Genomic DNA, 22,500 nt, shown 5'->3' with positions numbered 1-22,500 from the left:
GTATACGTCCAGTCATGAAGAAAATCGCTTGAAGAGAGCACTAAGTGTCTGTTGTACAGGTATATCTAACTTATCTTTTTTGGTCAAGGAAACGTGTCTCATAGTCATAGCTTCCTGATATGTATTATATCTGTTAATGAGGTTTTGTTGTTGTACTCTTCAACTCAGATCGAAACAGAAAGAGAAGATGGACACATATCAAAACAGAATTTGCAAACAATGTACCATGGGAGCTGTTGGGGATGAACTGCATTTTGTTTTAGAATGTCAGAACAAAAAAAATAATGTAATTCGCAAACAGACTGATACCACGTAAATGTCGACCACATTCATCAGTGATCGATTTCTGCAATTAATTTTGTGCTGGGAAGAAAACACAGGTTCATGAAAGTGAATTCACAACACTTAGGAAAGGTGTCTTTTGTCGTTACCCTGGAGCATGCATTGCAATTTTACTAAAAACTATTATTTGTTTTTTGTGTTTAAAATTGTTTTGGTGTGTTCAATGCGTATTTCGTTTGAAACGGTTGGATTGAAGTTGTGATTCAATGTGTTTTTTAATTGTTTCCGCCACACCCATACCCCTACCCCACCCCCAAACTTGTGAATTGATTAAAACTTTGAGCCTTTTGTTGCCTGACGTTCATGTTACATCACCGAAGACGTCATTCACATTTTACGCATGCTCTGACGTGTGTGTGTGTGTGTGTGTGTGTGTCGTGGAAGCTGCGATACGTAGCCTAGAAATGAGTGTGTAGAGGAGGGGGTAGAGGAGGTGTAGGGTAATGTGTGTGCGGTGTGTGTGTGTGTGTGTGTGTGTGTTGGGACTCATGTACGTTTATGTGTATTTGACTGTGCTTTCATATCTGTGAAACTGCATGTTTGGTGCATATCTGTTACGCATGTGTGGGTGTATGTGTGAATGTGTGTCTTCATATTTTACATTTATTTGCTTATTTATCATCATTGTTGTCTTATTTATTTATTTATTCATTATTATTATTATTGTTGTTGTTGTTACTACTACCTTTTTTATATTGTAATTATTTATTTATTTATTTACTTATTTATGCACGCTTATCTATTATTTATTCACTTTTTTTTCCCTCAAGGCCTGACCAAGCGCGTTGGGTTACGCTGCTGATCAGGCATCTGCTTAGCAGATGTGGTGTAGCGTATATGGATTTGTCCGAACGCAGTGACGCCTCCTTGAGCTACTGAAACTGAAACTGAAAACACACACACTGTTGATGTTCACTCTGACACCATGACATTGCGCACCCCTCAGGTCCTGCTGGTGTTCACACTGCTGATGTACCAGCCTCCGACCTATGGCGAGTATCAGTACGACATGTTGGCCAGAGTGATCGGGTGGATGATCGCCATCGTCCCCTTCCTCCCTATCCCCGTTGGGGCGGTGTTGCAACTGGCCAAGGCCAAGGGCTCGTTGCGGCAGGTAAGAGGGGAGCAAGGGGGAAGAGAGTTGTGGTGTGGTGTATGTGGGGTATTGGTGGTTGGTGTGTGTGTGGAGGGGGGGGAGGGGGGTCGGGAGAGGGGGGGTCGGGTTGAGAGGGGTTCTGGTGGGGTGTGGGGTGTGTGGTGGTGGTGTTGTCGTGTGTGTGAGGGGGGTGGAGGGGGGGATGTGGGTGGACATTGAGGGGTTGGGAGGGGATTGCGTGTAGGGGGGTGGGGGGGGAGGGGTAGGGGGTGTTTGTGGGTGTTTTTTTTTTTCTCTGTGTGTGTTGTGTAGTGTAGGGTGGTGTACTCTCTGTGTGTGCGTGTGTGTGCGTGTGTGCGTGTGTGTGTGTGTGTGTGTGTGTGTGTGAGTGTTTGTGCGTGCGACATACTATGTGTGTATGATATGTGTATCTGTGAGTGTGTGTATGATTATAGTGTGTGTGTGTGTGTGTGTGTGTGTGTGTGTGTGTGTGTGTGTGTGTGTGTGTGTGACAGAAGCCTGACTGATTGACAGAGGAAATGAATGATTAGCGTCCCAAAAGGCAGCTCTTAGTCAGCTGCACCCAGGTAGGCAGCTGTTGCGCAAATGACTCCCATGTTTGTAAAGCTCTTAGAACGTTGTCTCTGGCAGAGGATAGGTGCTATATAGGCCCAAGTATCCTTATTAATCAAACGACTCAGTGTTTGCAAAGCGCTTAGAGCTTGGTCTCTGACCGAGTATATTAGTATCCTGTTTCTCTGACCGAGTATATTAGTATCCTGTTGTGCAAATGACTAGGTGTTTGCAAAGTGCTTAGAGTTTGGTCTCTGACCGAGTATATTAGTATCCTGTTGTGCAAATGACTAGGTGTTTGCAAAGTGCTTAGAGTTTGGTCTCTGACCGAGTATATTAGTATCCTGTTGTGCAAATGACTAGGTGTTTGCAAAGCGCTTAAAGCTTGGTCTCTGACCGAGTATATTAGTATCCTGTTGTGCAAATGACTAGGTGTTTGCAAAGCGCTTAAAGCTTGGTCTCTGACCGAGTATATTAGTATCCTGTTGTGCAAATGACTAGGTGTTTGCAAAGCGCTTAAAGCTTGGTCTCTGACCAAGGATAGTCGGTATGTAGACCTAAGTATCGTTATCAGTCAAATGACCCCATCTTTGTAAAGGGTGTAGAGGAATGTCTCTGGCGGAAGATAGGCGCTATGAAAGTACTCTGTTGTGCAAATGAGTCTGTTTTTATAAAGCGCTTAGAGCTTGGTCTCTGACCGAGTAAATAAGTATCCTCTGTGCAAATGACAACGTGTTTGCAAAGCGCGTAGAGCCTGGTCTCTGATCGCGAAGATAGGTTCTACATAGGCCTAAGTATCCTTATCAGTCAAGTGACTCCGTGTTTTGTAAAGGGCAAAGAGTGTGGTCTCTGTCCGAGGTACCATATCAACCCTTGGTGATATCCAATTTTAGCATCCTAAATTCCTGGAGCGAAATGCACGGTATATTTAGTTGATATTGCAATGCAGGCATAAAGTAAAACACAAATAACAATCATTTGAGCTTTGTCCACTCGAGCTAGTAAATTGTTGTCTGAATTGCCTGAAAACCCACCGTCATAACCGCATACTAACCTGATAACGACATTAGACGCTTTCCAGTACAGCTGCCAAAGGATTACAGGAAAGCGTGTGTTGTCGTTATCAGATCAGTAAAGGGTCATGACGGTGGATTTTCAGGCAATTTACACCACAGTTTACTTACTCAGAGTGGATGATAAAGATCAAAGGATTGTCATTTATGTTATACTTCATACCCGCATCACAGTATAAACGAAATATATCGTGCATATAGCTCCAGGAATTTAGAATGCTTAAGTGGGACTTTACTTCATGCCTGCATTGCAATTTAAACGAAATATAACCGTGCATACAGCTCCAGGAATACAGGATGCTAAAGTGGGACTTTACTTCATGCCTGCATTGCAGTTTAAACGAAATATAACCGTGCATACAGCTCCAGGAATACAGGATGCTAAAATGGAATCCATAATGGTGGTGTGCAGAGACTGCGGAAGGTGTGTACGCCTGACGGTGACTGGGGACCCGCTGACCCCAGTATCTACGACACCTACCGCGCCAAAATGGTGGCGCCATTCCCGCGTCAGAACTGCTTTGACGTCATCCGGAAATGAGTAACTCCCTGCGCGCGTGCCTACCTGCCATCCTTCCTCTCCGCGGATTTCATTCCCTGTTGTCCTCCCGCAACTCTCATGTCTGTCTGTCTGTCTGTCTGTCTCTGTCTCTGTCTCTCTCTGTCTCTGTCTCTGTCTCTCTGTCTCTCTCTCTCGCTACACTGACAGCGCCGCCCATTGTTTTATTGATGTCGTACCATTTATGAACACTTATATAACTTTTTGTCAATTTTCTTTTGTTAAATTTTTGAGACATTACGTTGATGTGCCTCGACATTAATTCATATTATGCAATCATCAAAATATTATGAACGGAACGAAAAACAAAAACAAAAAAAAGAAGACAAAGAAAAATGAAAAACAAAAGAAGCAAGAAAGAATACGAAATGATTGTAGCGGAAATATTATTATGCATAGACTCTCGGATCAGGATTTACAAATGGTTGTCTGTATTACGCCTTTTAAAAAAAAATTTTCGCCTAAATTCAAGCTTTAACACACATGAGCTAACGACACATCTAAGAAACGTAGGTCTTCACTTGTGTTTGCAAGTGCTGTAAAACTAATTACCTTGTAGGCGCCCATGCAGTATCTAATAAATGCCCACTACCTGTTTTGGGTTATAAAAAACAACGACAACCCAAAAAACGATTCTGCATTGAGTGAAATACCTTGTAAACGCCATCCCACACTTTGGAAGAAAAAAAAAACTGATTTTTTTCATGAACTAATGACAAATTTGTTTGCTGTTTGTAATCGTGTTGCTTCTCAAAGCAGTGGAGATTTAGATCTAGGGAAGAAAACAAAAGGATTGAACACCTGCGTGAGATGTCGATGTATCATTGAAAGCCACAGTGAGAGCGTGACGTTACTCCATGAAACATTGTCCTGCTTCAGTGGCTGTTTTACGTGTCTCTGTCCCAATCCAGCCAGTGCTGTCTGCTTGAACTAAGTAGGACAATGAGTAAGGTACCCAGTAAACGTCCCTCATCCCCCCTTCCTCAACTTAATTATGCAAATTGGGGAGGCGTGGCGCCTACAAGGTAGTATACCATATTCACATCACTTGGCTATTGTAACTAAACTCAAATACTTGATGAGTCATCTATCGATGAATCTGGTAAATTTGCAAGTACTCGAGCTCGAGATTGACATCTTCATATCATGTTGTATTTCCTTTACTGAACGTAGGACAGAGCTGTGAGGTGGTTGGGTCGTTGTAACATTTTAAGAAACAGAAATTTCCAAGAAGTTATCGGGGACCCTATTAATAGTGCTGTCGTCACTGAGTATGTAAAACATGTGCCGAAGTACACTGCTGAACCGTTTCCAGAGAAGACGGGCAGCAGAATGGTTAATACGCTGGTTAGGCCACAGTGTCTGTGAAGGAGCTGGGTTCGAATCGCGGTCTCGCCCTTTCTCCCAAGTTTGGACAATCAAACTGGTCTAGTCATTCGAACGAGACGATAAGCCGCGGTCCCATAATTATGTAGCACGCACTTGGCGTACTGGAAAATAACCCATGGCAACACAATTGTTCGGCAAAATTATGTTCCACTGTGAAGGATTTGCCCGAACGCAGTGACGCCCACTTTTTGAAACTGAAACTTCTAGCGGAAACTTTCACAGCAATACAAAGACTTCATAAACATAGCTGATGTGGGCGCATTCCCGTGATAGTGTGTGTTGTATTTTATTCTTTTACAGAACGTTCATTTAGTAATTTTGATACGCCACGCGTACAGACATACCATTTGTAGCTTGAATTTCCATGTAGTTATTTAATTCTAAAGGTTTTCGTATTTAGTTTCTTTAGATTTGAAATAGTACACTTCATTGAAGTTGCCTCCTGTTGTCATTTTTTCAAACTTAGTATTCCATTCACTGCAGTACTTCTCCCTCATCAATGAACATAGTGTGACAAAATCCGTGCTTGTTGAAAACAAAAGTATTTTTTAATAATATTTTTTTGTGCCTTTTGCCAATCCGTTTTTTCAATATGCAAACTGGTTCCATTTACATATGTACATATTACAAATCCGTGTGTGCCGTTTACCTTCAATGCAGCCACTGCACATCATGATATGTGTATTTATATTGTTGTTTTGTTTCGTTGTTGTTGTTGTTGTTGTTGTTTATACTTGCCAGTATGATTTTAACGTTACATGTTATCATTATGTTTCCTTCTCCAAATTTCTGAGGAAGTGAATCTTTCCATTAACCCACTATTTTGGTATGATAAATGTTTTCCCGATTTTTTTTTTTTTTTTTTAGAACATACGATGGTCCAATAGATGTAAGTAATCTTGTGAAATTTGCTCATTCAATCGAAACAGTGATTTTTCCACTTCAGCTTATTTGTATTGTTTTTTCGTACCCAACATTGCTTTTCAACCAATTATAAATTTCTTGATCTCGGTATTTCCAAGTCTGTCTGTTTTCTGCCCCGATTGTTTGTTTTCCTTTTTTTTGTTCCACACAAATTCGAGTAGTCTTTTAAATTACTTTGATCATCTTATCTGGAGGTTCAGAATCAAATATGTGCCTAAGGAAATGTGTATTACTGGCTCTTTGGCACCAACAAAGTATTAGCTTTTGCTTTTCATCACAAAAGGCATCCTGCTCCCATTTTATTTTCCTGTCCAATGATTTTCTTTTCTTTTTTTTTAATCACCAAAATTTAATTTTCGACAAGTGTTCCTGTTGTTCGTTGGTAATGGTGGCAACAGAGATGCACAAGAAGGGTTAATACCAACGGCAACAGCAGCTGTAGTAGTGGTGGTGGTAGCAGGAATAGTAGTTATAATAGTTGTCGATTTTTTTGGGTTTTTTGTTGTAGTGTCTTGTCATTCATGATAATGAAAGGCAATAGTTCCAAGGTGATTATTCAATATTGAAATACGTGGTGTGCCAATTAGTTACTGAAATGTATTGTGTGCAAATTTGTTGCTGAAATGTATTGCAGATAACTTTTATTGCGCGTTTTGTTGTTGTATTTGCTATCATTATCATGATAAAAGTAATATCATGGCGATTGACCTGTACTAGCGCTTTACTTCTCTCTGTCTCTGTCTCTGTCTCTCTCTCTCTCTCTCTCTCTCTCTCTGTCTTTATCCATCTGTCCATCCATCCATCCAACTATATATATATATCTATATAGCTTTCTATTTATCATTCTCTATTAATTATGTAAAAACACGTTTACTAAAAAATCAAAATTGTACTTGCCTTTGTGGATTTCAGGAAGGCATTCAACTCTATGAACAGAAACATGTTTGGGGATAGTTTACAAAAATGTGGAGTGGAAGCAAGTTGTATGTGGCTCTATGTGATGTGCATGATATACAGTCCCAGTGTGTTGTTGTGATAGATGTGTATATTCGGAAGTATTTGATTGCCCATGAGGAGTAAAGCAGAGATGTTTGTTGAGTCCGTTGATATGTTTTGGCAGAGGATAAAAAGACGTGATATTAAAATGATTTCTGGGGCAGTTGAAATCTTTCGTATGTTACTTTCAGATTGTATTATACAACTGTTAGGGTTCAAAACAATTAAACATGTTGAAAGGAGAGGCATTTATCTTTAACAGTCAATCTTGATATCAAAATTAACGTGATAGCATTTAGAAAAGGAGGTCACCTCACCAGGCACGAGCAATGGCATCATGACTGCGGATTTGAAAGAAGTGACCAGTTCTTTGAAATATCTAGGCATATTATTTACCACGAAGTCGAGTATGAAAGTATGATAGCAGTAACATGTAAACTAAATTGAGTTGAGGTCATATATATTCTGGAAATACACAAATTGAAGCATATTTTGCCAATTGGGGTCTTTGTGAAAGCAAGAATTTAGTGAAAATACACACGTTTGGCATCAAACACTTTCTACACATTCCAGCGCATGCTTCAAATATAACGATATGTAGAGAAACTGGCAGGTACCCTTTGTATACTAAATCGTATGTTTTTTTGTGAAAGCGTTGATTAGAATTAGTGAGACTGCCTGGATGAAGACTGTAAATTGGCATATTAAATTATATAAAACGAGACGTACAGAAGACAAGAAAATCGGGCATGTTCTGTCAAGAATAGTTTAACTGTGTATGGATTTGGGATTGTGTGGGTGTGTCAGTGGAGCTGGATATGAAGAAGAATTTCTTTCGTTTTTTAAAATCAAATTCATAAATTCCAATAAACAAAAATTGCACTCGAAAATGGAAAGATATGAAAAAAAAATGTCTTTGGTTTCTTAGTTTTTATTAAAGTATGTCAGAAACAGAGAAATTTTTATTGGGTGGTAACAAAACAGTGGTTTAATTATAATGATGACACAATAACAGATCTCTGTCTCTGTCTGTCTCTATGTAAATATATCTCTGTCTCTGTGTGTCTCTCCGGAACCTGCTTGTCTCAACCTACACATATGTTTCCTTTGATAACGTACGTGTTCTCCCATTGAAGCTGTATGTATCTCTATCATTTTGCATCCATTATATTAACAATAATAATGATGATAAGAATAAGAATGATACAATTTGTAAAGCACCTTTCCATGTAAAACATGCCCAGTTTGCGCTGTAACATGTGAAATCCGGGGAGTAAAACGCGCATGTAAACACTAAAATGGAAAAAAAATAACCACCCCCCACCCCCAAAAAAGCAAACAAGCACACACACACAAAAAAAATAATAATAATAATAAACCTACTTACATCAATAATTATGCACAGACATACAACCAAACAAATAATGTAGACACGTACATAAATATCGTATACCACACAACACTCGTCATACATTTTTCATTTCTTTCCCCCCTCCCCCATCTCTCTCTCTCTCTCTGTCTCTCTGTCTCTGTCTCTGTCTCTCTCTCTCTCTCTCTCTCTCTCTCTCATTCCCTCATTCCTACGCAACACATTCGGTTGTTTCCCCTAGTACATAACTTTTCTTGAATGTTTTCTATCTCTCTACCTCCTTCCTAAACTATCTGCCTCCATTTGTTGCTTTTCTTGCCGCGCGCGCGTGTATGTGTGTGTGTGTGTGTGTGTGTGTGTGTGTGTGTGTGTGTTGTGTGTGTGTGTGTGTGTGTGTGTGTGTGTGTGTGTGTGTGTGTGTGTGTGTTTCTTTAGTTGTTTTCTTGTTGTTGTTGTTTTTTTAACATCTGTTCATTTGATTTTGAGGCATTTTATTACGTTGTTTTCACTCAATACTTTGATTATAAACCACTCGGTCTCGGGTTTTTTTCCCTGTTTGTCTCCCCCTCTCACAATGGTTGTGTTTGACTGTGCCTGTCTCCCACACTCCTGTTATTATGTTTCGATGTGTATTTTTATTTCCACTCTTATTTTTTTTTTACTTTCATTTTTATTATCACCATGCTTACGCCTTTAATCGCCTGATATTGCGCGATGTATATACACCATTTAGGGCGCTGATAAAAAGTAAACCAATGCTTATTTCATTATTCTTGAAATAAAGTATTTTGTCTTGACTTCTCTTGTCATGTCTTGATTCTCTCTCTCTCTCTCTCTCTCTCTCTCTCTCTCTCTCTCTCTCCTCTCCTCTCCGCCCTCCCTCTCTCCAACACCCACACACGTACACACGGAAGCACGCATACACAAAAAGCGCGCGCGCATGTAGGCACGCACGCACGCACACGCCCGCAGATACATACTCACACACACACGCATACTCGTACACACATGCATACATCTGCACGAACACACACACACACACACACACACACACACACACACACACACACACATATATATATATATATATATATATATATATATATATATATATATATATATATATATATATATACCGGCATTGATGTATGAATAATTGTTCATAAATCAAACTCTTTTCTCCAGAAATTCGTTTTTATTTCCATTGGTTACAATACATAGATTTGGGAACATTTACAAGAAAAGGAGAGAAAAAAAACAAAACAACCACACGTGTGTATGCACACATAGTCGAGCATCCCAGTAATGGAAGTAGATACCGTTTGGATGGACATACAACATAGAACCTTTCTGCTGAGAGAAAATATGCGTTTTGAGGCCAGATTTTAAGTCCAGACACTACAGTCAAATAACGACTTTTTTCTCTCCAACTATTTATCTCTTTTTTTTTGCCTACTAGGTGTATCATCACTTTGTGGATCACAAAAAAAGTTATCTTAGATTTCTGTGAATATCCGTTGCTATGGAAACAAATCGAAATGGCTGCCAAACAATTATCAAAGAAATCGGGTTTGTGGTCCATGTGGTGCATGCAAACAATTTTTGTTATGTGGACTTGAGATATAATGACTTTATCTTCATTTTTACGTGAGATTGTATTGATTCTTCAATTATTATATTTTTTATGAATTTTTGAAATTTTGGGTATTGCGAAATCCTCAAAATTTACAATGGATAAAAAGATTGGAACCGCTATGAATTAAAACCCAGGGAATATTTTCATACATACTCACGAAAAAAAACCCTTCAATAACATGTTATAAAACAATCATGCAAAGTCTCATGGTTGTAGGTTCACTCATCATTGAGCAAGTCCAAGGTATGTTGTCGAGGCCAGAAACTTGACGACTTGCGTCGAAATTGAACAAAATAAACACTTCCGTGATTCAGCAAGCAATCTTTGTTGGCAATTTTTTTCATCGTTAAAGACATCTTTACAGTAGAAAAACTTATGCATATGATAGAAGAGATGCTCAAGAATCAAAATCCATCAAAAACCCAAATCATGAAAATTCATCATTTTGGTCTCTTTTGCACTGTCCCTTAATATAGGCGAGTGAGTCAGTGTCCACGTCTTTAGGGCTTGAACAGAAAACTATCTTTGTCCCTAGGTCTTAGTTTTGATGTGAAGTATCCTGAGAAGTTGAGTATCAGAGGAAAAGAAATGGGAATGGTTGTTGTTTCAAATGAACTGACATCATCATCAACCAGAACCGGGGCCGTGGGTGTGCTCAAGACTTTTGACACTGCGATATCATGTTATGAGTCTGTTTGGTAAAGCGGTGGTGAGGGTGTAAATGCGTTCCTGGACTTGTTACTCGGCTGTTGGAAGTGTAACTGCAGTGAAGAACAGAGATGAACTTTTTATGTTTCTGTGTATGTATTGTCGGGACGTTAGTAAGTTTGTGAATGTATGGGGATACACAGGCAAAGCCCGTATGGGCTGTGACATTCTTTTAAATGAAAATACAAAAAAAGGCTATGTACGATATCACTTAAGCATATAGAAGCACATTTTCAGATTGGTTTTCATAGATATATATACGCAGAGAGGGAGGCGTAGACAGAGAGAGATGAGAGGGTGGGAGAGTAAGGGAGTAAGTGGAATAATTGGTATGGCGAGTTTCAGTTTCAGTTTCTCAAGGTGGAGTCACTACGTTCGGACAAATCCATATACGCTAAGCACATCTGCTAGGCAGATGCTTGACAAGTAGCTTAACCCAACGCGCCCAGTCAGGCCTTGAGTGCATGCTTCTATATTTGTGTACCTGTCAGAGTGGATTTATTTTTACAGAATTTTGCCAGAGGAAAAAACACGTGTTGCCATTGGGTTCACTTTCTTCAGTGCGTAAGTGCGTGCTGCATACGGGCCCTCGATTTATCGGTCTCATCCGAAAGACTAGACGCTCAGTCTGATTTTCCAGTCAAACTGGCGAGAAAAGGCGAGAACGGGATGCGAACCCCGACCATCATGGACACTTTATTGGCAGGTATGCGTCTGAACCATCCTGCCGCCTTCCTCTAATCATCTTCCTGAAACGACTTAACAATCCTGCTACCTTCCCTCTAATCATCTTCCTGAAATGACTTAACCATCCTCCCGCCTTCCCTCTAATCATCTTCCTGAAACAACTTAACCACCCTGCAACCTTCCCTCTAATCATCTTCCTGAAACGACTTAACCACCCTGCAACCTTCCCTCTAATCAAATTCCTGAAACGACTTAACAATCCTGCTACCTTCCCTCTAATCGTCTTCCTGAAACGACTTAACCATCCTGCAACCTTTCTCTAATTATCTTCCTGAAACGACTCAACAATACTGCCACCTTCCTCTAATCATCTTCCTGAAACGACTTAACAATCCTGCTACCTTCCCTCTAATCATCTTCCTGAAACGACTTAACAATCCTGCTACCTTCCCTCTAATCATCTTCCTGAAACGACGTAACAATCCTGCAACCTTCCCTCTAATCATCTTCCTGAAACGACTTAACAATCCTGCAACCTTCCCTCTAATCATCTTCCTGAAACGACTTAACAATCCTGCAACCTTCCCTCTAATCATCTTCCTGAAACGACTTAACAATCCTGCAACCTTCCCTCTAATCATCTTCCTGAAACGACTTAACCACCCTGCGACCTTCCCTCTAATCATCTTCCTGAAACGACTTAACACTCCTGCTACCTTCTCTCTAATCATCTTCCTGAAACGACTTAACCACCCTGCAACCTTCCCTCTAATCATCTTCCTGAAACGACTTAACCACCCTGCCACCTTTAATTATGAATATTTAATATTGAACTCCAATGTCATCATGAAATCAAACACGCAAGCACGCACACACATGTACAGAAGCGAGCACATAAAACCCTGAGGTAACCATACATTTAAAATGATGCAACGAAATGTACATGTATATAAATCAGACAGACATGTAGGTATGTATACGTATGTATGTTCGTTCATTTATTTGTCCCTTTTATTTTGTTTTGTTTTGTTTTGTTGTGTGGGGATTTTTTCGGTTGGCTATTGATTATTCTTCTTCTTTCCTTTTTTCTCTTTCCCATGAACAAGTTCATGTGAGGCAGTAAGAGATAGGAAAGGGGGAGAAGAATAGGGGGGGAGGGGGGGAAGAAAAAACAAAAAAAACCCAAACAAAAACAAACGGCGATCAGAGATGTCTTTGTAATAGTGACGTGATGTGTAAACGTATGAAGATACAGCGATCAGAGAGGTCTTTGTAACAGTAATGTGATGTGTAATAGTATGAAGATACAGCGATAGGGGGGAAAAAAAAAGGGGGGGGGGGGGTGTCAACGAACGTAGAAGACAATGGTAACATGGCTGGGCTAGAAATGACTGCAGCTCTGCACTCAGCATAAAGATGAATGACATAGCAAAACGTGTGTGTGTGTGTGTGTGTGTGTGTGTGTGTGTGTGTGTGCGTGCGTGCGAGCGTGCGTGCGCGTGTTCTTATGTTTCGGTGTATGTGTTTGTGTCTGTGACTTTATATATTGTCACTAAAAACCATAAAATGATTCATGTGTTTGATTGTGTAATGAACTATATATGCATGTGTATGTATGTATATGTGTATGTATGTGTATATATATACATATATATATATATATATATATATATGTATGTGTATGTATATGTATATGTGTGTGTATGTGTGTGTATGCATATATATATATGTGTGTATCTATGTTTGTGTATATATATATATGTGTGTGTGTATATATGTAGGTATATATATCAACATAATCACTTATATCTGTTATTGTTTATGTTCACATTTTTTCTCATCTATTCTGAATGTCATAATGAATTTATATATATATAATAAAACGGTGGTCGACCCAAGAAAGTCCGGGAAAAAAAAAAAAAAAAAAAAAAAAAAAAAAACCTTTAATTATCTTCCTGAAACGACTTAACACTCCTGCTACCTTCTCTCTAATCATCTTCCTGAAACGACTTAACCATCCTGCAACCTTCCCTCTAATCATCTTCCTGAAACGACTTAACCACCCTGCAACCTTCCCTCTAATCATCTTCCTGAAACGACTTAATTAACCATCCTATCATCTTCCCTCTAATCATCTTCCTGAAACGAATTAACCACCCTGCCACCTTTCTCTAATTATCTTCCTGAAACGACTGAACCATCCTGCCACCTTCCCTCTAATCATCTTCCTGAAACGACTTAACCATCCTGCTACCTTCCCTCTAATCATCTTCCTGAAACGACTTAACCATCCTGCAACCTTTCTCTAATCATCTTCCTGAAACGACTTAACCATCCTGCCTCCTTCCCTCTAATCATCTTCCTGAAACGACTTAACAATCCTGCAACCTTCCCTCTAATCATCTTCCTGAAACGACTTAACCATCCTGCTACCTTCCCTCTAATCATCTTCCTGAAACGACTTAACAATCCTGCAACCTTCCCTCTAATCATCTTCCTGAAACGACTTAACCATCCTGCTACCTTCCCTCTAATCATCTTCCTGAAACGACTTAACCACCCTCCCACCTTCCCTCTAATCATCTTCCTGAAACGACTTAACAATCCTGCAACCTTCCCTCTAATCATCTTCCTGAAACGACTTAACCATCCTGCTACCTTCCCTCTAATCATCTTCCTGAAACGACTTAACCATCCTATCATCTTCCCTCTAATCATCTTCCTGAAACGACTTAACAATCCTGCAACCTTCCCTCTAATCATCTTCCTGAAACCACTTAACCATCCTGCAACCTTCCTTTAGCCGCCTTCCTGGAATGGCGAACTGAGACAAAAACAACCGTGACGCGGTCAGGCCAGCTAGCACTGATGTTGCACGGTAGTCATCATCTTGGCACGGTACGAAGGGAAGATGCTGGGGTCTGCAGGTCCCCACTGGTCGTCTGGCTTTGTCGTTTCCTTCAGTCTCTGCAGCAAGTCAAAATTCACCACATGATAAGATTTAAATAGTTTCTGATTCGGTTTAATTTTCGTGTTCGTGTAGCAAATTCTTTAGCTAATGAACATGAGGGTCGGCTCCAATGCCAAGTGTAATTTTCGTCAAGAGAAAGAAAGGACGCCTCCCAACATTATTTATGGGAATGTAATCATGTACACAACATTTGGACAGTGTTCGAAAGCTGTCTAAGGGAAAAGTGTTTAAATTTGGACAGACCTGTTCTCAACCATGCACTGATACTTTTTTTTTTCCATCTGACAACAAATCACAAACGGATGGCTGTTTTTCACGTATTCCATCAATAGCTACACACCTGTAGTAGAGAGCCTTTAGCTCGGAGCAGACGACTCAGCGCCACAATGGGGATGGGGATGAAGGAAGCCGAGGCAATCATCCAACCAAACACTGTAGCCAACGTGTCGTACTGGTAGTTGCCGTAAGTGGGAGCTTCGTACATCAACAGCGTGGCCACCAACAGGAGCTGCAGGCAAGTTTTTAAAAATCAGTGAAAATACCAACAAAGCCTGTATTCCTTAAAAAAAAAAAAATCGGTGCAAACATTAAAAACAACAAACCCTGTAGGAGATAATGATATCAGAGTAAAGACCAACCGAGCATGCAGGCGAGTTTTTAAAAAATCCGTGAAAATACCAACAAAGCCTGTATGGCTTTAAAAAAAAGATAGTGCAAACATTAAAAACAACATATCCTGGTAGGAGATAACGATATCAGAGTAAAGACCAACAGAGCCTGTATGCGCTTGAAATATAAGTGTAAATAACAACAACATACCCCACAGGAGTTAACGATATCAGTGTAGACACCAATAGAGCCTGCATGCCCTTGAAATATCAGTGTAAATAACAACAACATACCCCACAGGAGTTAACGATATCAGTGTAGATACCAACAGAGCCTGGATGCCCTTAAAATATCAGAGTAAATAAAAACAAAATAGCTGTAGGAGATAATGATATCAGTACAAACATGAATACAACCTGCATGCCTTAAGAATATCCGTGTTACCAGCAGCAACGTGCCTTCTAGGAGGTAACGACATCAGTGTTAACATCAATAGAGTTTGTATGCCCTTGAAATATCAATGTAAACAACAACAACATAGTTTGTAGAAGACAAGGATATCAGACTAAACATCAATAGAGCCTGTATGCCCTTAAAAGTATCAATTTAACTGCAACAACATACCTGTAGGAACTACCGATATCAGTGCAAACACCAATACAGCCTGTATGTCCTTAAAAATATGGGGTGATGGCCTAGATGTAACGCGTCCGCCTAGGAAGCGAGAGAATCTGAGCGCGCTGGTTCGAATCACGGCTCAGCTGCCGATATTTTCTCCCCCTCCACTAGACCTTGATGGTGGTCTGGACGCTAGTCATTCGGAAGAGACGATAACCCGAGGTCCCGTATGCAGCATGCACTTAGCGGACGTAAAAGAACCCACGGCAAAAAAAGGGTTGTTCTTGGCAATATTCTATAGAAAAATCCACTTCGATAGGAAAAACAAATAAAACTGCACGCAGGAAAAAAAAAAAGGGGGGGGGGGGGGGTGGCGCTGTGGTGTAGCCACGCGCTCTCCCTGGGGAGAGCAGCCCGAATTTCACACAGAGCAACCTATTGTGACAAAAAGAGAAATACAATACAATACAATGCAATATCAGTGTAAACAACATACCCTGTGTCTGGATTTGTCCGAGTGCAGTGAGCGCTGAAACTGAAACTGAAACTGAAACTGCTAAGATCACTACGCACCCCAGCCCTGCCCCTCAGCTCACCCCCAGAAGGTTGCTCAGGGACATGCCGGGCCCTTACCACAAAGAAGACCGGCAGTACGAATCCCAGCAGAATCCTGATGATCTTTGGTGGCTTTCGGCCAATCATCAGCTGGATGTCTTCTTCAAACCTGTCTGCCCCTGAAATGGAATGTATGCATAGCGGCGTGAGGGAAAAGCAATTAGTACATGTATCAGTATCAGTATCAGCAGCTCAAGGAGGCGTCACTGCGTTCGGTCAAATCCATATACGCTACACCACATCTGCCAAGAAGATGCCTGACCAGTAGCGTAACCCAACGCGCTTAGTCAGGCCTTGAGAAAAAAAAATCAAATATAAATAAATAACACACACAACAAACACACACACACACACACACACACACACACCTAAGCCAAAATGGCGGAGAATACCAGCAGCTGAAACTGACTGTGGCAAAAGTTGATGTAATTAGTACATGGCATGATCATAACAGACGTGTTATTCTTCAGTGCTTGTGACAAACAAACGCAAGTTTGTGACAAACCAACGAACAAACGACAACAACATTAATCATCTTCCTCCTCCTCCTCCTCCTCCTCTTCTTTCTCCTCTTCTTCTTCATAAGCACCGTCATAAGCAGAAGGCTTTACATTCGCGATGGATTATGTTGCTGGCCAAGTATCTGCCTAGCTGATGTGTTACACACACACACACACACACACACACACACACACACACACACACACACACACACACACACACACACACACATGTAAATGGATTTTTGTCCAAACGCAGTGGCGCCTCTTTGAGAAATTATAACTGAAAATGAAAACTAGTGAATTTGGTTGACGGCTAGCGTTGTTGGTCCAGCTTACAATCGTTTCACACTCTGCTTTCTCTGTCTTCGTCTCTCTTCTCAAGGGTCTGGCCTGATCAGCGATTAGATCAGGTTTAGCGCGAAGATTAGACATCTGCTCCTCCTCTTCTTTCTTTCACAAAAAAAAAGATAAGATGTGATGCATGTTGCGTACATTAATTAATCAGTCTACACGCTTTGAACACCTCTTTGAAACTGAAAACTGAAACTTCTCTTCCGTTCTGTTTCAATCTGTAGTTCATTATACCACCCCCCCCTCCACTCCCCCGACGCCCCCCTCCCCCCCCCCCCCCCCCCCCCCCCGTCCCTCCCCACGCCCCTGCGTACCTGGTTGGTCAGAAGAAACAGCACGCACACAGCAAACACACAGGTGGGTCAGTGGCTGTACTCACCGTACACCCAGGACACCACCACACACTCCAGAAAAGCGACGACAGTTGTGGTGTAACTGCCGATGTACCAGTCTGCCAGCTGATACACGTACACTCCTCCCTGCCATCACCGTTATCGTCATCGTCATCGTCATCAGCAATGTCGTCATCGTCGTCGTCGTCATCATCATCATCATCATCATCGTTATTGTCAACCCACCAACAAACCACTCAGCCAAACACTTAAACCACCCACCAACCCAGCCAACCAACCACCCAACAAATCATCCATTTAGCCCACCAAACAACCATCCAACCACTCAACGACCGAAAAATCAACCAACCACCCAACACAAACAAACAATCACACACATACACATCAACACACACACACACATACACACACACACACACACACACACACATACACACACACACATACACACACACACATACATAACACACACACACACACATCACCACACACACACACACACACACACACATACATCAACACGACACACACACACACACACATACACATCACACACACACACACACACACACACACCACACCACACACATCACCCCCCCACCACCACCACCACCACCCACCACCACCACCACCCCCCCACCCCACACACAACCAACAAACCAACAATCACCCAACCAACCTCCCAACCAAGCAACCAAGCAACCACCCACACAGCAACCCACCCACCCACACACCCACCCAACCACCAAGTCAGTCCACAGCCAGGCCTATCACCTGTGTGGTCAGAATGAGGGACAGCAGAAGGACAAGGACGGACACGGACGCTCTGACCAGCACACGGTGACGATACACGGTCCGTGGGAACTGGTCACTGAGGATGGTGAACAGCGTCTCTCCCGTCGCCAGCTAACAGCGGACACCACAGCGACGACAACATCAACATCAACATCAACATCAGCATCAACATCAACAACATCAGCACCAACACCGGCACCAACGGCATCTCATAATATCAACAGCGAATGGTGACCACAACAATGACGTAACCACATACCACAATTCGTCTCTGATCGGCAAATGATATATCACAATAACAACAGCAGCAGCAGCAACAACAACAACAGTAACAATAACAGCAACAACATCATCATCATCATCACCAAGATGCTGACAACAATACACCTTGTATTGGCGGTAAATGTGAAAAAAACAACCCAAAACAAGAGAGGCAAGGCCTTCAAGACTCACTTGTGATACACTTTTTAAAAAAATCCAAGCTTTTTATCTATTGAGTATAATTTCAAAATGTAATGTTTAAGATGAGAAAGATCAGTTTAAAGCAAATTAAGTCCCCTAGCATTAATTACATAGTAATTTCCCTTTTTTACTATCTGCACCAAAACGTTTGCAAAATAAATAAAACTTCCATGCTTAGCAAAAGAAGTTCCTGTTTGAACAAAAAATGATAATATTGACTGCTTTTGTTGTTGGGTCAGAATATCAGATCAAAGTGCCAAGTTTAGAGAATGCAAAAAATATAAATATAACAGTAAATGCAGTTTGCATATAATTAGGCTTCATTTTTTATTTTTTTGTGCACATCCCAGAGGTGCAATATTGTTTTAAACAAGATGACTGGAAAGAACTGAATTTTTCCTATTTTTATGCCAAATTTGGTGTCAACTGACAAAGTATTTGCAGAGAAAATGTCAATGTTAAATTTTACCACGGACACACAGACACACGGACACACACACACACACACACACACACACACACACACACACACACACACAGAGAGAGAGAGAGAGAGAGAGAGAGACAACCGAACACCGGGTTAAAACATAGACTCACTTTGTTTACACAAGTGAGTCAATAAAAGAAAAAAAATCAGGACCGACAGAACTAGCGAGGGCAGATACCACATAAACTTATGTCAAACAAGCAAATACAGAACCAGTGACCTTCATATCAAAACCAATGATGATCTTGGTAACCTCCAAATCAAATCAGATTCATGTCAATACTACCAGAAAGAAATACTAAACAGCATCTGTCCCTAACAGCCGCGTTGTCTATCGACAATCTAACCATAAGCAGCAGTTGTAGTGGTGGTGACAGTAGTAGTAGTAGTAGCAGTAGCAGCAACAGCACCACCAGTTCCAGAAGTAGTAGTAGTAGCATCCATAATATTAGTAGCAGCGACAGTTATATTAGTACAGCAGTAGTAGTAGTAGTAGCAGTTGCAGCAGCAGCAGCACTTGCAGATGTAGCAGTTCCGGTTGTAGTAGTAGCAACAGATGCAGAAGCAACAGCTTATGAAAATGATGATGTCAGAGATATTATGGTTATGATGATGACTGTGACAGTGACTGTGATGATGATGAGGAGGAGGAGGAGGAGATGGATGATGAGGATGATTACTACGACTGCGACTGTGATGATGATGGTGATGATGGTGATGATCATGATGATCATGATAACGGTGATGGTGATTTCTCCGACTCTGATAATGGTGATGGTGGTGATGATGATGATGATGATGATGATGACTGTGATGATGATGATGATGATAATGATGATGATTACTGCAACGGTGACTGTGATTATGATGATGATGATCATGATGACGGTGATGGTGATTACTCTGACTCTGACGATGATGATGGTGATGGTGATGATGATGATGATGACTATGATGATGATGATGATGATGATGATAATGATGATGATTACTGCAACGGTGACTGTGATGATGATGACGAATAAGATGATGACGACGACGACAACGACGGCATTGCCACGCATGTCTACTTATTTACCACGGTGTCGAAGACGACGGTGATGAGCATGAGGAAGAAGAGGACGGCCCACAGCTGGGACAGCGGCATCAGGGACAAAGCCTCAGGGTACACCACAAACGCCAACCCCGGGCCTGTAGTGACACAACGCAACATCGTATTTTTATACGAGGGTCATTCAATAAATAAGGTGAATTTTTCGGTATAAGGACTTCTAATACAGATAGAAGCTTACTTTTTTTTTTTTTTTTTTTTTTTTTTTACTTCTTTTTCACATGGATTTAATTTGTTTTGCAGATTAAAAAAAACTTTGAGAGTTTTGGCGATTAACAAAGATGGCCGACCAAGAAGCATGCTCCAGGATTGAACAGCGGTCAGTTATCAAGTTTTTGGTTGCTGAAGGGTGCAAACCAGTTGAAATTCGTAGGAGAATGTCAACTGTGTATGGTGCCACATGTTTCAGCCGAAAAAATGTCTACAAGTGGGCTAAATTGTTTAAAGAAGGACGGAGCAGTGTTGAGGATGAAGACAGGCCTGGAAGGCCTGGAGCGACTGGCTGAGACATCAGTCCAAAGATTTTTACGCTGAGGGAATACGGAAGCTTGTGCACAGATGGGAAAAGTGTGTGACAGTGCTGGGAGACTACGTTGAAAAATATTTTTTTTAAAGTCAGCTTCTATCTGTATTAGAAGTCCTTATACCGAAAAATTCACCTTATTTATTGAATGACCCTCGCACACTCAGCAACGATGCCAGCCCAACACAGACAAGCCTGTCTGTCTGCCTGCTGGTCAACCAACTGACCGATCGACCAACTCTTGTTGGTGATACACAAGCAAGCAAGCAAGCAAGCAAACACAGACCGATGATGACAACACTGCTGTCTCTCTCTCTCTCTCTCACACACACACACACGCACACAAGCACGCACGCGCGCGCGTGCACACACACACACACACACACACACACGCACGCATGTAAGACCGCATGCACACACACACGCGCGCGCGCGCGCACACACACACACACTTGGGCGCGCACACGTACTCATCCCTACACACACACACACACACACACACACACACACATGCACGCATGCACGCACGCACGCACGCACGCACGCACGCACGAACATACACACACAGGGCAATCACATGTCTCCGCGTCATCCCTCCCAAGATCTCTCCAGCCAAGATTCTCTCATGTTACATACCTGGCCCTGCTGGATATCCTTGTGTGTGTGTGTGTGTGTGTGTGTGTGTGCGTGCGTGCGAGTGTGCGCACTTGCATGTGTGTGTATGTGATGTTGCGATCCCTGTCAGACGCTCCCCCCCCCCCCTCACCCCTCACCTTCAACTACCACTCCCTCCCCACCCACCCACCTCACACCACACCATCACCCACACGGAGGTACCTGAAGACACCACCTCGTTCACAGGCACGGAAGACTCATGAGCCAGGTAGCCAAGGACAGAGAAGACTGCAAAGCCCGCGTACACACTGGTTCCCTCCCCTACCAAAGTCACCACCACAGCGTCCCTGCAAAAAAAACAAATTGTCTCCGTGTTCGTTGCTGGACATTGAAACAACTCCCGAGAGAGTCCCTGCTGAACAGATCATCACAAGTCCTTGCAGATCATATCACGATAAGTATTAGGCTTTAGAAACACGCAGATGAGTAGCAGCCACCCCAGTGACTAGTGTTGAATGCATGTTTTAGCTCTCTCGATACGAACGGCGAAAGGGACGACGTTAACAGCGTTTCATCCCAATTACCATCACCAAATATTGCAAGCGGAAGGCTCTGATACTGAAGAGGTGAATGTTGATAGAGAATACCACAATTCTGACGACGGAAGCTAAAGGTTGGGTCGTTCAGACACCCACTGGACATCCGAGGGGTCTGTGTAGAGGAGAAGAGAGGACTGGCCGTACTGAGTGAGTTAAACGTCGGTATTTACAATGTACAGCGCAATTGAGCGTGTTTTACATTGAAAGGTGCTATAGAAATTAAATCATTATTAACTCTAACCAGTCAGTTACATAGACTGGCGAATGAGAGACGACCGGATGAAAAGAAAATCAATGCCGAATGGTTATTCCCATTTCACAGACTGCAGCTTCTGTCTCCTCCGTCTTCAACTTGTCTTCTGCTTCTTTCAACATACAGCTGATGATAACGGAACCCTGCTTGTGATTGTGAGACGTTTTAATCTCCGTCACTTCCTTCACAAAGTTCAACAAAGGTGATCATGAAGGCTTTTTACAGGAACATTTGATCCAGACTCTCGAATTTCATGCAGTTCACAACTGCGTCTTTGTGGGTG

At 41.7% G+C, this 22,500-nt stretch overlaps 2 protein-coding genes across 2 annotated transcripts in view; one reads left to right on the top strand and one right to left on the bottom strand.

Annotated features, from left to right (window-relative positions):
* Window positions 1-9,118, top strand: part of LOC143286934 (sodium- and chloride-dependent glycine transporter 2-like) — a 54,225-nt gene extending 45,107 nt beyond the window's left edge. Inside the window, exons 13-14 of the mRNA XM_076594900.1 lie at window positions 1,289-1,456; window positions 3,497-9,118. Coding sequence (XP_076451015.1) covers window positions 1,289-1,456; window positions 3,497-3,625 — 297 coding nt within the window. The 3' untranslated portion in view covers window positions 3,626-9,118. The remainder of the gene's footprint in view (window positions 1-1,288; window positions 1,457-3,496) is intronic.
* Window positions 9,119-9,485: 367 nt separating this feature from the next.
* The window catches only part of LOC143286933 (sodium-dependent dopamine transporter-like), a 27,774-nt gene continuing 14,759 nt past the window's right edge, over window positions 9,486-22,500 (bottom strand). Inside the window, exons 8-14 of the mRNA XM_076594899.1 lie at window positions 21,588-21,712; window positions 20,195-20,307; window positions 18,147-18,278; window positions 17,399-17,498; window positions 16,184-16,284; window positions 14,664-14,831; window positions 9,486-14,319 (exon numbers count right to left, since the gene is read on the bottom strand). Coding sequence (XP_076451014.1) covers window positions 14,212-14,319; window positions 14,664-14,831; window positions 16,184-16,284; window positions 17,399-17,498; window positions 18,147-18,278; window positions 20,195-20,307; window positions 21,588-21,712 — 847 coding nt within the window. The 3' untranslated portion in view covers window positions 9,486-14,211. The remainder of the gene's footprint in view (window positions 14,320-14,663; window positions 14,832-16,183; window positions 16,285-17,398; window positions 17,499-18,146; window positions 18,279-20,194; window positions 20,308-21,587; window positions 21,713-22,500) is intronic.

The sequence above is a fragment of the Babylonia areolata genome, chromosome 10, assembly GCF_041734735.1.
Source record: "Babylonia areolata isolate BAREFJ2019XMU chromosome 10, ASM4173473v1, whole genome shotgun sequence".
Lineage (NCBI taxonomy): Eukaryota > Metazoa > Mollusca > Gastropoda > Neogastropoda > Buccinidae > Babylonia > Babylonia areolata.
Note: the sequence above shows the minus strand (reverse complement) of the source record. Positions and strands in the feature narration are given on the sequence as shown.